At 41.6% G+C, this 13,202-nt stretch overlaps 1 protein-coding gene across 1 annotated transcript in view; it reads left to right on the top strand.

The window, feature by feature from the left end:
* The window catches only part of GUCY1A2 (guanylate cyclase 1 soluble subunit alpha 2), a 145,281-nt gene that overhangs the window by 13,459 nt on the left and 118,620 nt on the right, over window positions 1-13,202 (top strand). The window contains exons 2-3 of the mRNA XM_034074446.1: window positions 514-575; window positions 6,047-6,168. Coding sequence (XP_033930337.1) covers window positions 514-575; window positions 6,047-6,168 — 184 coding nt within the window. The remainder of the gene's footprint in view (window positions 1-513; window positions 576-6,046; window positions 6,169-13,202) is intronic.

Here is a 13,202-nt window from a genome sequence, read left to right as displayed (position 1 = left end):
CCCCATCCCATGAAGGGGCAGGGGGACTGAGCGCATTTCTGCGTGGTACATAGTTGCTGGCTGGGGTTAAACCATGACATATTCTTTAGCACAAAATGCCCTAGGGAGCATACAAAGTTTAAAAACCGAATGCCTTTTCCTGGTGATATTTTCATCACAAAATAATAGCATTTTCTTGAAGACTATTTAAAAATAATTATTTTTAATAACTGAGATAACTGGTGGGTGATCGTTTTTGAGAGCTAATAGTGAAGCAGCTCCTTTGTTACACACAACTAGTCTTGTAAGCACTATTAATTATGTCACATTGCAAAATTCATTCTATTTAAATGGTGAAGTAACATGCAAAGAATTAAAAATACTTAATTTGAAAATGAGTATCATTGTGATGGACCTCTGGCAGGTAGAAGATGGAAGAGGAGTAAAACTGTAGAAAAATAGTGTGCTAAAATATCTGTCAATTAAACTGTACTATACTTCCCTAGTCTTACAATTTGTATTATTCTTCCATAGCCCCAGACCATTCGGCAGACTCTTCAAAGGACACTGCAGTATTTTGAGCATCAAGTTATTGGGTAAGTGTTAATGTGAGATAATGAAAGATGTGTGGTAATGTTTTGCTCTGTACTTCCCAAGTCACAGCCTCGCGTGCCAAGCTTTCTACTTTTTCTCTCAAATTCTCAGAACATGAGGAAAATAGGGAATCTTTTTTTTGTAAAAGATCTATACCAATTTGCTTTTCACAGAACTGGCTGAGAATGTTGTTTATTCCACGACTTGAGGATCCAAATCTTTAAAAAACCCGCGTCAGTGCTTGTCACACACACGCTGTTACATATTTCCAGGTTTTTGCAGAAACAGGGCTTAAAGCTACCTCCTAAGAGTTCATTTAGAAAATTAATAGATGACTGAGCGATAAGAAGGTAATAGCAACTATCAGCATAAAAACCTAAGGAATTCCCTTACAGATTAAAATACTCTCCTTTCAACCTTTTCCTTACCTGCACGATACTTTACTGCCACAGATAACTTGCTTTTGCTAACAGACAGAATAGAATGGCTGTATGTCTGTAGCCATTCAATGACTGTGCCATATGACAAATGAAGAATGCTGTCCTCTGTATTTAAATACACAGATGTAAGGTTTTGTGGTTTGTTTGGTTTTTGGTTTATTTTCAAGCTACAATGAGGGTCTTTTTAGCATTTCTGACACAGTTTCAGATCTCAGTGCACCGGAGGGAGGTGTCCTTTCTGGTTTCTCAATGTTTGGTTAAAATTCTCAGGGAGCCCTAGCTTGGAGGTGATATCTGTGATATTAGCAGTCTGGTGGCACCTGGGGGCAGTGAGGGAGCCAGTCTTGGCAGGTAGCTGTGATGGGAGAAGGCAGGGGAGAAGCCTTCTGGCTGCTAATGTTTTCAGTTGCTGAAAAAAATTGCTTCAAGTGTCACATTTGGATACTTCAGAGGATAATACGGTGCCTTGAGGGAAGCATGTGTGCAATAACAATGCGGCTTTTTATTTATGGCCACATGTGGCTTAGATGTATTTTTTTAAGTGGACAAACTTTAAAACTGGGACACTGAAAGCCTAGAATTCCTGTGATTTACAGCACACTGACTGAGTTTTGTGAACATCAGTATGAGCTGGTTAAAGTAGCATCTGTCTCTAGAGGATGTCCTATATAATAAGATGAAAAAACATTTGGGTTGATATAAAAGTATTCCTGACTCCTGCCCTGAGTGGTGCAGGTGGATGGGGCTTGTGGTCAATCCATAAGAACTCCTCTCTGCTGCTCCAAACTCCTCATGCTGTTATAGAATAGTTTGGGTTGGAAAGGACCTCAAGATCATCTAGTTCCAACCCCTCTGCTATGGGCAGGGACACCTCACACTAAACCATGTCAAACAAAGCTCTGTCCAGCCTGGCCTTGAACACTGCCAGGGATGGAGCATTTACAACTTCTTTGGGCAACCTCTTCCAGTGCCTCTTGATGCTCACTGTAAAGAACTCCAGCACCCTGATCATCCTTATGGCCCTCCTCTGGACTTGTTCTAACAGTTCCATGTCCTTTTTACGTTGAGAACACCAGAACTGCACACAATACTCCAAGTGAGGTCTCACAAGAGCAGAGTAGGGGGGCAGGATCACCTCCTTTGACCTGCTGGTCATGCTCCTTTTGATGCAGCCCAGAATACGGTTGGCTTTCTGGGCTGTAAGCACACACTGAAGCTGGCTCATGTTCATTTTCTCACTGACCAACACCCCCAAGTCCTTCCCTCCAGGGCTGCTCTGAATCTCTTCCCTGCCCAACCTGTAGCTGTGCCTGGGATTGCTCTGACCCAGGTGTAGGACCTTGCACTTGTCATGGTTAAACTTCATGAGGTTGGCATCAGCCCACCTCACAAGTGTGTCAAGGTCCCTCTGAATGGCATTCCTTCCCTGCAGCGTATCAACTGAACCACACAGCTTGGTGTCATCAGCAAACTTGCTGAGGGCACATTCAATCCCACTCTTCATGTCAGTGACAAAGATGTTAAACAAGACCTCTCCCAACACTGATCCCTGAGGGACACCACTTGTTACTGGTTTCCAGCCAGACATTGAACCGTTGACCACAACTCTTTGCAGGTGGCCAGCCAACAAATTCTTTATCCACCGAGTGGTCCACCTATCAAATTGATGTCTCTCCAATTTAGAGACAAAACTGCTTTTCCCCTTCTCTAGCACAGTCTTTTCAAAGGCTGTAGCTTCCTTCAGGGCACATCCACCTGCTCCACTGTGGATCTTTATGTGCTGTAGTGGCACAGCCTACCTCACCATGGGCTACACCATGGGCTGCAGAGGAATCTCTGCTCCAGCACCTGGAGCACCTCCTCTCCTTCTGCAGTGACCTGGTTTTCTGCAGGGATGTTTCTTTCACACCTCATACCTCCATGAAGCATTTTGCCCTGTCTTTATTTCCCCAGAGGCAGTGGCTGGCACTGACTGTGCTCAGCATGGGGCAGCCCACGGATTTCCTCACAGCGACCCCTGCAGCTACTCTGCCAGCAGCTGGGCACTGACACCTGGTAACACATAAGTGTTCATCAGGTCTGTCCTGGTCAAGATATAACCATAGAATCATAGAATCATGGGATTTCATAGCTTGAAAAGATCTTTGATATCATTGAGTCCATTTGTTATTCCAGTACTGCCAAATCCACTACTAAACCATATCCCAAAGTGCCACATCTACACATTTTTTAATACCTCCAGGGATGGTGACTCAACCACTTCCCTGAGGAGCCTGTTCCAGTGTTTGGCAACCCTTTCAGAGAAGAATTTTTTCCTAATATCTGATCTAAGTTTTCCCTGGTGCAACTTGAGGGCATTTCCTCTCATCCTATTACTTGTTACTTGGGAGAAGAGACTGACCCCCACCTTGCTACAGCCTCCTTCCAGGTAGTTGTAGAGAGCTCAGCTCTCAGTTGTAGAGAGCAAAGCTCTCTCAGTTGTAGAGAGCTCTTCATGACATTTGTTCTCCAGACCTTTCACCAGCTTCGCTTTCCTTCTGTGGTCACCCTCCAGCACCTCAATGTCTTTCTTGTAGTGGGGGACCCAGAACTGAACACAGGATTTGAGGTGTGGCGAGGATGCTGTTGGCCTTCACTTGGGCACAAGCTGACTCATGTTCTTCCAGCTGTTGGCCAGCACCCCCAGGTCCTTTTCCTCTGGGTAGCTTTTCATCCACTCTTCCTCAAGTCTGTAACATTGCATGGTCAATTGTTGTGAGCCAAGTGCAGGACACAGCACTGAGCCTTGCAGAACCTCTAGATTAGAAGAGAGGAGTGGCTATGGTGTCATTCACAGTCGGTGACACTGGCTGAAGAGACCAAGAGGCATGGTGGTGGGGCTGTGCCATGACTTTGGGCTCTGGGCCAGTTTGGGCAGTGTGTCGGGTATGTGGTCTGGCATCACTGGGGACTTGGAAAGCAGAACAGACTATGCAGCTCACTGCAGAGTGCACCAGCTCTTACCACTGGGTTTTCCATGTCTAATATGAGCCCACTCTTCCCGATAGGCATTACTCCCCATGGAGGAACATTTTCCCTGTTGGGGGTAATGTGATGTTCAGCTCTTAAGCCTTTCTAGTCCTTTCCCACAGGTGCTGGCAATGCAGGTGTTGAGATTATGCACACATTAACCAGATAAAGAGCCAGATCCTTAAAACTGCTATTCATGATTTAGAAAGTATAAACAAAGTATGAAAGAATAACAAAAATGTTAATAAAATACTTATTAGTCAAGCTTTTCGCTGTGTAATGAGCTAAATCAGTTGTATCTTTTGCCTAGTGCATTATCACTCTGGTGTAATATTTTCTTCATTTGTATTCCCTCTTCTCTCCTTTTTATCATCTGCATAAAGCAGGTGATAATGATAAATAAACATAGTTTCAGCTTCTGTTCTGTTTCTGCTGAATTAAAGAAAAACAAGCCAGAAAAATCAAGTGAAATAGAATAATTTAGATGTCAGCTGCTATCTTGCTGATTGGACCATTGCTCTGTGCCTTTCATCATTGGTGGGATTCTTTTCAACTTTTTCTCAAGGAGGCTATAATACAAACTTTATTCTTGATAGCATATTGAGTTACAGCTTGATGTCCTTAATTCTGCTGAGATCTTTTCAGAAGTTCATTCATGGCAAAAGTTAAGTTTTATACTTGAAGTGCTAAACTAATGTGGTGTGGTGGATTTATTATTCTTATTAGATACTCACCACTGCCTCACAAACGTTTTGCTTAGAGTTTACTGTACAACTTTGTTACACACAAAACCCCAGACAGAATGATATATACAGGACAGACAGAGAATCACAGAATCCCAAGGGTTGGAACGGACCTCGAAAGATCATCTAGTCCAACCCCCCTGCAAGACCAGGGTAACCTAGAGTACATCACACAGGAACTTGTCCAGGCAGGCCTTGAATATCTCCAACGTAGGAGACTCCACAATCCCCCTGGGCAACCTGTCCCAGTGCTCTGTCACTCTTACAGTAAAGAAGTTCTTCCTGATGTTCACATGGAACCTCCTATGCTCCAGTTTACACCCATTGCCCCTTGTCCTATCACTGGATATCACTGAAAAAAGCCTAGCTCCATCATCCTGACACCCACCCTTTACATATTTGTAAACACTGATGAGGTCACCCCTCAGTCTCCTCCAAGCTAAAGAGACCCAGCTCCCTCAGCCTCTCCTCATAAGGGAGGTGTTCCACTCCCTTAATCATCTTTGTGGCTCTGCGCTGGACTCTTTCAAGCAATTCCCTGTCCTTCTTGAACAGAGGGATCCAGAACTGAATGCAATATTCCAGATGTGGCCTCACCAAGTCAGAGTAGAGGGGAAGGAGAACCTCTCTTGCCCTACTAACCACAGCCTTTCTAATGCACCCTAGGATGCCATTTGCCTTCTTGGCCACAAGGGCACATTGCTGGCTCATGGTCATCCTCCTATCCACCAGGACCCCCAGGTCCCTTTCCCCTTCACTCCTTTCCAGCAGGTCAACCCCCAACCTGTACTGGTACATGGGGTTGTTCTTCCCCAGATGCAAGACTCTACACTTGCCCTTGTTGAATTTCATCAAGTTTCTCCCCGCCCAACTCTCCAGCCTGTCCAGGTCTCGCTGAATGGCAACACAGCCTTCTGGTGTGTCAGCCACTCCTCCCAGTTTAGTGTCATCATCGAACTTGCTGAGGGTACACTCGGTTCCCTCATCCAGGTCCCTTCCCTCATATGCTAGCCCTTTGGCAGTATTCTATTCTAATGTGTTCATTTGCATTACAGATGATATTCCAGATTCTAGTATAATACTTGAAGTACCCAGGCTACTAATGCAGTGTCATCTGTGTGTGATAATGCATGAATGGAAGGGAGGAAATGGAAGGTAGAAAAGGAAGGAGGAGAGAAAGGAAGCTAAAGTTATCCTTTACCACTGCTTCTGAAAGACATTTGTTGACCCTGCATTTGTATAAGGAGATACTATAACTTTTTGACTTTTTCTTTTCACTAGTTACAGGGATGCAGAGAAGAACTTTCACAACATATCGAACAGATGCTCCTATACAGACTGCTCTGGCAATGAAGAAACTGAAGATGTCTCAGGAATTCTCCAGTGCACAGCAAATGTACTTGGTATGTGCTCTTTCAAGGGACTCTGTTTCCTTTAGCTGAAAGGAAAGTTTAGTGACCGTCCTTATGAACCAAGGAATTCTTGCTCCAACAAATAGAATTCAGAATGTAGGCAGCTACATAACTGTGCACTGTTGCTACATTTGTCTACATCTATATTTTGTGCCTTTGAGACAATCTGGCCTGATATTGTAGTGGAGATTTATTGTGCAATACCTAGTGATTACAGAAGTTTCAAAGGCTTTGAGTCCAAATATACTTGCATCTGTGACAGACTTGCATCTGTGCAGGCCTTGGTCTTGGAATTATCAGAAGTGGTTTTATAGGGGTTCTACAGAACCAGAGATGCTCTTATCAGCTATCCTCCTGGAGGATAGAGTGTGTGAGAAACACAGAGCAGCATGTACCTAAGACATGAAACATTCTGGAAGCTTACATTCATGTTAAAGAATACTTGCTGCAGTAAACTTTTACAAATGTTGCATTTCGAAATGATGTCATTCACCATTGAAGTGCAACTGTCTTAATAGGTATCAAAATGAGATAGTTGGCTATTTGCATCCGTTCATATTGTTTATCCAGCTTATTCTCCTTCCCAAGTGTTAGTAAGCTTTACTGCTTTTCAGTCAAATCTGTGTTGCTGATACAAATCTACCAAAAAAAGACAAAAAATATAAATGCATAGCTTGACACTGAGAATTTTTGATTTGGGTTGTTTTAAGTATTTCACTTCTATGAAACTGATCATATACTTTGGTTTAGAGTAAACTTTATACATTGAGCTTTAACCAGTGGGCAATTGTCTATATTTTACAGGGAACTGTGAGGAGGAAAAGCAGTAACTGTTTTCAAAGATAATTTTTTAGAAGGGTTAATTCCTGATTTAGTCATTTGCAGAGTAGCAAAGCTGATGTTGCGCAGCTCTACTTCCAGGGCTGTAACAGTTGACAATAAGTCTTTAAGTAAGGTCTAAGATATGAAATGTTCTCATATATTAATTGTATGCAGTTATGCCTTTCTACTGACAGGAAAGTCATACTAACATGGTCATGTGGGTTGAGTACACCAGTATTATGTGTGTTTGGGCTCAGTCCTGAGGTCAGGTAACCACAGCTCAACTGCTTGCAGCACAGTGGCTGGACTAGCTCAGATGTGTGCCCGCTGCTGTCTAGTGTCCGTTGTGGAGCACTGTTATTTGCTGTCTGCTGCTCTCATAGAGTTTGCAAATGAAGAGTTGTTCCAGTTGTTTCTCTGTGGGAAAGGTCCTGAGTGTCCTGGTGGCCAGCAAATGGGACATGAGTCAGAGGTGAGTCCTGGTAGCAAAGGTGGCAATAGAAGCCTGGGCTATATGGACAGTGGCAGAGATACAGTTTGAAGGGACTCATTAACCCCCTCTGCTCAGTACTTGATAGACCACATCTGGATTACTGAATCTGATATTAGGAGCCCAAAAACCATAGAGAAGTTGATAAACCAGAGGAAGTTCGGTTGAGACCATCAAGCTGATAGGGACTAGTGTACCTGCCCTGTGAGGAGAGCCTGGAGGAGCTGGGCTTGTTCAGCTTGGAGCAGAAATGGTTTTGAAAGGACCTACCAGCAGTCCCCAGTCCTCAAGGAGAGGGAGCAGCCCTAAGCTGAAACAGCAGACATTCAGATGGGGTCTTTTTTCCCGTAAGGACAGTCAGGGAGAGGCATAGTTTGCCCAGAGAAGCAACCTCTGCATGGTCTCTCTCCTTGGAGGTTTTGAACCCCAACTGGATAAAGCCATGAACAATCTGGCTTGAATGACCAGGCAACTCAGTTTGAAAGCCTCTCTGATTCTGGCTCAGCTCACATGAAGCAGCCATTCATACCACAGTGACATTTTTTGCTAGTTGAGTACTGGGCTTTTCTTTCTAAACTTTTCTATAGCATTTATAACATTTGGGGCTATATTTTTTGTAATGTTGAACCCCTCTTTGCTCTTCCATTTTTTTGGTAGGCTGCTGAATTTGGTGTGGAAGGTATGAAATACGTCATTCTGATTCAAAAAAAGTTTCCTTTCAGCTGGTAGTATACAATATAAATGTGATATTTTTGTGGGATTATGCAGTTAGAGAGACTTTCTTCAACAGGAGGCACGGCTCTGATATCAGGTCTTGTATGACAATTAAAGGTATGATTTACCTTCCATGTCAGAGGAATATGGTAAGGTGATATTCTTCAGTCTGGACCATTGTATCCTGCTGACTTAAAAATCCTTCTGGAAGTATAGGTATTGCATGTCTGTCTTTTCTGTCTCATACTGTTAAACAGGCTTAGTACGCTCTGTGAAACAGCTAACACGTTCTAGTTGAGGGATCACTGTGTTTCACTGACATTCAAAATTCTTTGGGTTTTTTTTTTGGTGTCAGGTGCTGTGCTCTGCAAGATGCTAGGTGTTGTCAGGGAGGTTCTGATTGCCTTTAGCTGCTGCTGGGGAGAGACAGTACTTGGCACTTTGCACATTTGGTCATGGAGAGAATTTAGAACAAATTAAATTATAAATACGCCCAGTATTAGTTGCCATATTTTTTGGTTTGCATTTTAAAATCATTTAATGATAATGCTCAGAAAAAAATGCTATGATTGATAAGGCAGGACTCATGAAAGCAAAGACATTTCATGTCATCATTTGCATACTAATATTATACAAAAATATAAATTATTCAGTATTTATTTCACCATAATACAAAACAAGTGTCCTAGAATTATGAGTATTTTTTTCATCTTCAGAGTGCTTTTAAATCAATACGTTAGTCTGGGCCCCATAGGATGGCTGAGTAATATAGAGACTCCTTTTTCAGTGTTATCCATGCAGTGCATGTGTGTCAGGCAGACCAGACTGTTGGGATCACAGTGTAGGTATAATGTCCGGAGGATACTGTACTGGGGAATTATTAAAGTCAACTTTGCTGAAAATAAGTTTGCAGAGACTTACTCTTGGGAAAGCTCACCTTTTCAATACGAAATTTTAGTTCATAGCAAAAAAAAGTAAATCAATGTGAGCAAAACACTGAGACAATTTAAAAACAGTACTTTATTCCTTCTCCTTGTCTGGGAAAAGAGCATACAGGAATGAGCAGTCAAAACAGCTTCTTAATTTTAATTGCACCTCCTGTCACAGCAGGTAAATAATTAATGGAGGCTGTGTAATTAATTCTCCCATACACAGCTGTTTTCCTGGTTGTATGAGTTAGTGGGAGCTGCTTCTATGCAAGAAGGATGTAACCAGTCGGCTGTATACCCAGAGCGACTGGCACTGCTAAGACAAGAGAGAGGAATGAATATGACTGTGATGGAGGCTAAAGAAACTGTTGAACCAAATCTGTCCCCCAGGTTTATTTATATGAATGGTACCAGGGACTTGCTGTCTACGACTGGAAGAAAGTGTTTTCTTGAAGGTGATTGGAAGCAACTTCCTGCTCTCTTACCTTAGATAATGCCAACATGATTCACCTCTCCTGACCCTCTAAGTGACTCTAAAATAGTTATTTGGCATTCCTTATTCATCTGAAGACAGCAAATGCTGAGATCATTAGTAAGCTTGGAAAATTATGAGCAGATGCTTCACCGCATGGTTCTGGTGCTTACACTGCTCACAGGAAAGTGCTGACTGCAAGCTGTACGCTCAACTCAGTGCACGTGATTTATCATGTATGAATACTGGAATTTTCCTCTGTCAAGTCATCACTAAAGTGTGACACCATCTTCCTGAAGTGGGAGGACCTGATTCCCTTGTCTCCTTGCTGAGTTGCTCCACTGAGTTGCTCTTGCTACAAGTCTAGACACCAGCAGAATTCTTCCTGCTTTGATTCACTGTAATTAAGGGAGCCACGTTCATCATGTTCACCTGCCGTAAACCATGTCTGATACCAGATCAATAACACAGCTTTCCTTTGCAGTGACAGCTTCTGAGGCTAGAATATTTAATTTAACTTTGTATCCTTTCCAAAATAGTCCAGGCAGCTTTACAATGGACTCAGTTTTCTTTAATTGGTGCATACACACTTTTACAATGTCCTTCATAAGCTTATAGAATCATGGGATTTTTCTAGTTTGGAAAGTATCTTTAAGATCATTGAATCCAACTGTTGATCCAGCAGTGCCAAGTCCACCACTAAACCATGTCGCTAAGTGCCACATCTGCACATTTTTTGAATACCTTCAGGGATGGTGACTCAACCAATTCCCTGGGAAGCCTGTTCCAGTGCTTGGCAACCCTTTTGGTGAAGAATTTTTTTCTAATATGCAATCTAAATTTTCCCTGGTGAACTTGAGGATGTTTCCTCTCCTGCTATCGCTTGTTACCTGGGAGAAAAGACTGACCCCCCACCTTGCTACAAACTCCTTTCAGTTAGTTTTACAGAATGATAAGGTCGCCCTGAACCTTGTTTTCTCCAGGCAAAACAACCCCAGTTCCCTCCACTGTTCCTCATCACACTTGTGCTCCAGACCCTTCACCAGCTTCATTGCCCTTCTCTGGACCCGCTCCAGCACTTCAATGTCCTTCTTGGAGTGAGTGGCCCAGAAATGAACACAGTATTCCAAGTGTGGCCTTGCCAGTGCTGAGTACAGGGGGACAATCACATCCCTGGTTCTATCATCCAAAGAAAAAGCACATGAAATTATGCTGAAGTTGGGGAAAAGAGAAATATGTCTTTATAAAGTTCCTAGTTGGAAATAAAGTATTTCAAAGACTAAATGCTGGCTGGTTTTATCCTGTTGGTACATATACTGCTTTTAGCTGGCTCACTAAGCTGTGTTCAGAGCAGATTGTTGGTGTTAGTTTGAACTGAATTTAGGTATAATGATAAGAAAAAGCATCCTACGATGAAGTTAATTATTTCTCCAAATAATTAGAAATTTATAATGGAGTATGTTAGAGAGAAAGAGAGCACCTGAAGAGACTTTTCTTTGACCTTGGGAAGTTTTTATTCTTTGTGTTCCTCAATTTTCTATCCGCATCATGGAAATAACATTTTTTTTTATTCTTAATCTTTTAAAACATGTCGGTTGTGTTCAGATTTTAACCTTCTCAAAGGGTAGGTGGTTTTGTACCATTTGTACATTCAGCATTTTGAGCAATGACAGGAAAATCCTGTTTGGGACTGCTTTTGTCCCCATAATTTGAAATTATTTGACTTCAAGTAATATTAGACTTAATTACAGCTAGTCAGAATAAAGGAGAAAACTTCCAGTTAGCTGCAAGTTAAAACTTTGGCAAGAGGAAAATAAGGATGCAAACTCTTTCTGTTAGTAATAACTACTCTAAGGAATTTTTTTGTGGCATAAAGCCTTCATGATCTGTCTCTTGCTTATCTTTTAGTCAGATATTCCAAGCAGGTCTGTGCTACTGAGCTTTATGAAGCAATCTATTCCTTCATCTGCCACTGCTTCAAGTGCCCAGTTTCCATTTTTCAAACCCACTGATACTTGTGATACATTAAATTTTGTTTCTCACACTCCAAATGCACAAACTAGATAAAAACTGTACAGCCTTCACTTCTCCAAATATTCTTTTAAAACACAGCACACAATTAATGTATCCTTTGTGGACACAAAATATTTTTCACTGTTTTGCAATCCTTCACAGAAAAAAAGAAAGGGAGTTTCATGAAGGGAGTTACCTCTATTATCTTTCTAGGGAACTCTGTAATCTGATATGACTTTAACAATAAAACTTATGAAAAGTCACCTAAATTCATAAATGTCTATAAAAAAATCTGTTATGAAAAATTTGCAAAGCAGAGATAGGTGCTCGTACGTAACCTTGAACCACATGGAAGAAATGTTGTCTTTGAAAGCTTACTTGTATATGAGACTACAATATCTAAATCGCATGTACTGCAGCGCCATGCTATATATACTGCATAAATAACACTTGCAAAATGTTGGGCACATAGCCCAAAGTTACAAATGCTCTTATACCAGATAGTTGTTACGACAAGGAGGAGAAATTTTTGCACCTACCTGACTTTCCATTGCTTAAGATACAGAAAAACATTCTCTTCCATTTTTTTACTCAAGAAATTAACTTGTACAACAGAATTCTTTTTCATCTGTTGTAAATATATTGGGTCCTAAAAACTTATTACACATCTCATTTTTCTTAAGAATGCACAGTGTGCATCAGTGGCTAAGTCAGCTCTGCCTGTGGGTCAGATGTACTGTAAGAATTTTTTCTGTTAGGCTTTCTTAACTTACAAGTTAATAATAGTGCTAGTCCTCTTGATTTTGTTTCTGAGAGTGGTGTGAGGACTTTGCTTCTTTGTCATTTCTAAGTGAATATCTTTCTTGTCATCTTCCATTTCAAGGATGATATGGCACAGTAACGAGGATTCCTGAATACCCTGGTAAAAAGTTATGTGGGATCCCAGCCCAGAGCCCTGTTCTGTCAGGGAGATCAATCATGTCTCTGGATTTGGCCTCCCCAAGACACTGAGGATAAGGTGGGATCCATCACTGGTGTAGAGGTTTAGAGACGTCTTGAGCTGGGTGACATTTGCTTGTCACCACCAAAGAAGTTATATGCTGTAGGCTACTTCATATAGAGCAAATTACTTCATGCCTGAATATATCTTGCAGGGATGTTCCATGTCATGAAAGTAAGAAAATCTCAGCTTCTACCCATATTATATAGTTAAAGAGGAATAAATTTGTGATCTTTCTAGTAAGTATTAAATGGTAACACCACATCACTGATGAGAAATACTACAATTTAAGAGGCAGGATATATGTTGAAAAGGAGAAGCCAGGACAGATCTTAGACTACAGTGAGATTAAACCAGGTGATACAACTGAAAAAGATGGACAACGGTTTGGAACTCTGACTGTACAGCAAGTGTCTGAAACCCTATATAAATGCTTATATACTGAAGGTATGTAAATTACTATCACTTTCTTTTTCCTTTGAGCTAACAACTGCAGATTGTCATTAGGACACAACTAATTCAGGATACATGGCCTGATTTGTAATTAAAGTTGTTGGTTTACAAATGGCATAAAAGGAAATGTTA

The sequence above is a fragment of the Melopsittacus undulatus genome, chromosome 2 (genome assembly GCF_012275295.1).
Source record: "Melopsittacus undulatus isolate bMelUnd1 chromosome 2, bMelUnd1.mat.Z, whole genome shotgun sequence".
Classification (NCBI taxonomy): Eukaryota; Metazoa; Chordata; class Aves; order Psittaciformes; family Psittaculidae; genus Melopsittacus; species Melopsittacus undulatus.
This window is presented reverse-complemented; position numbering and strand designations above follow the sequence as displayed.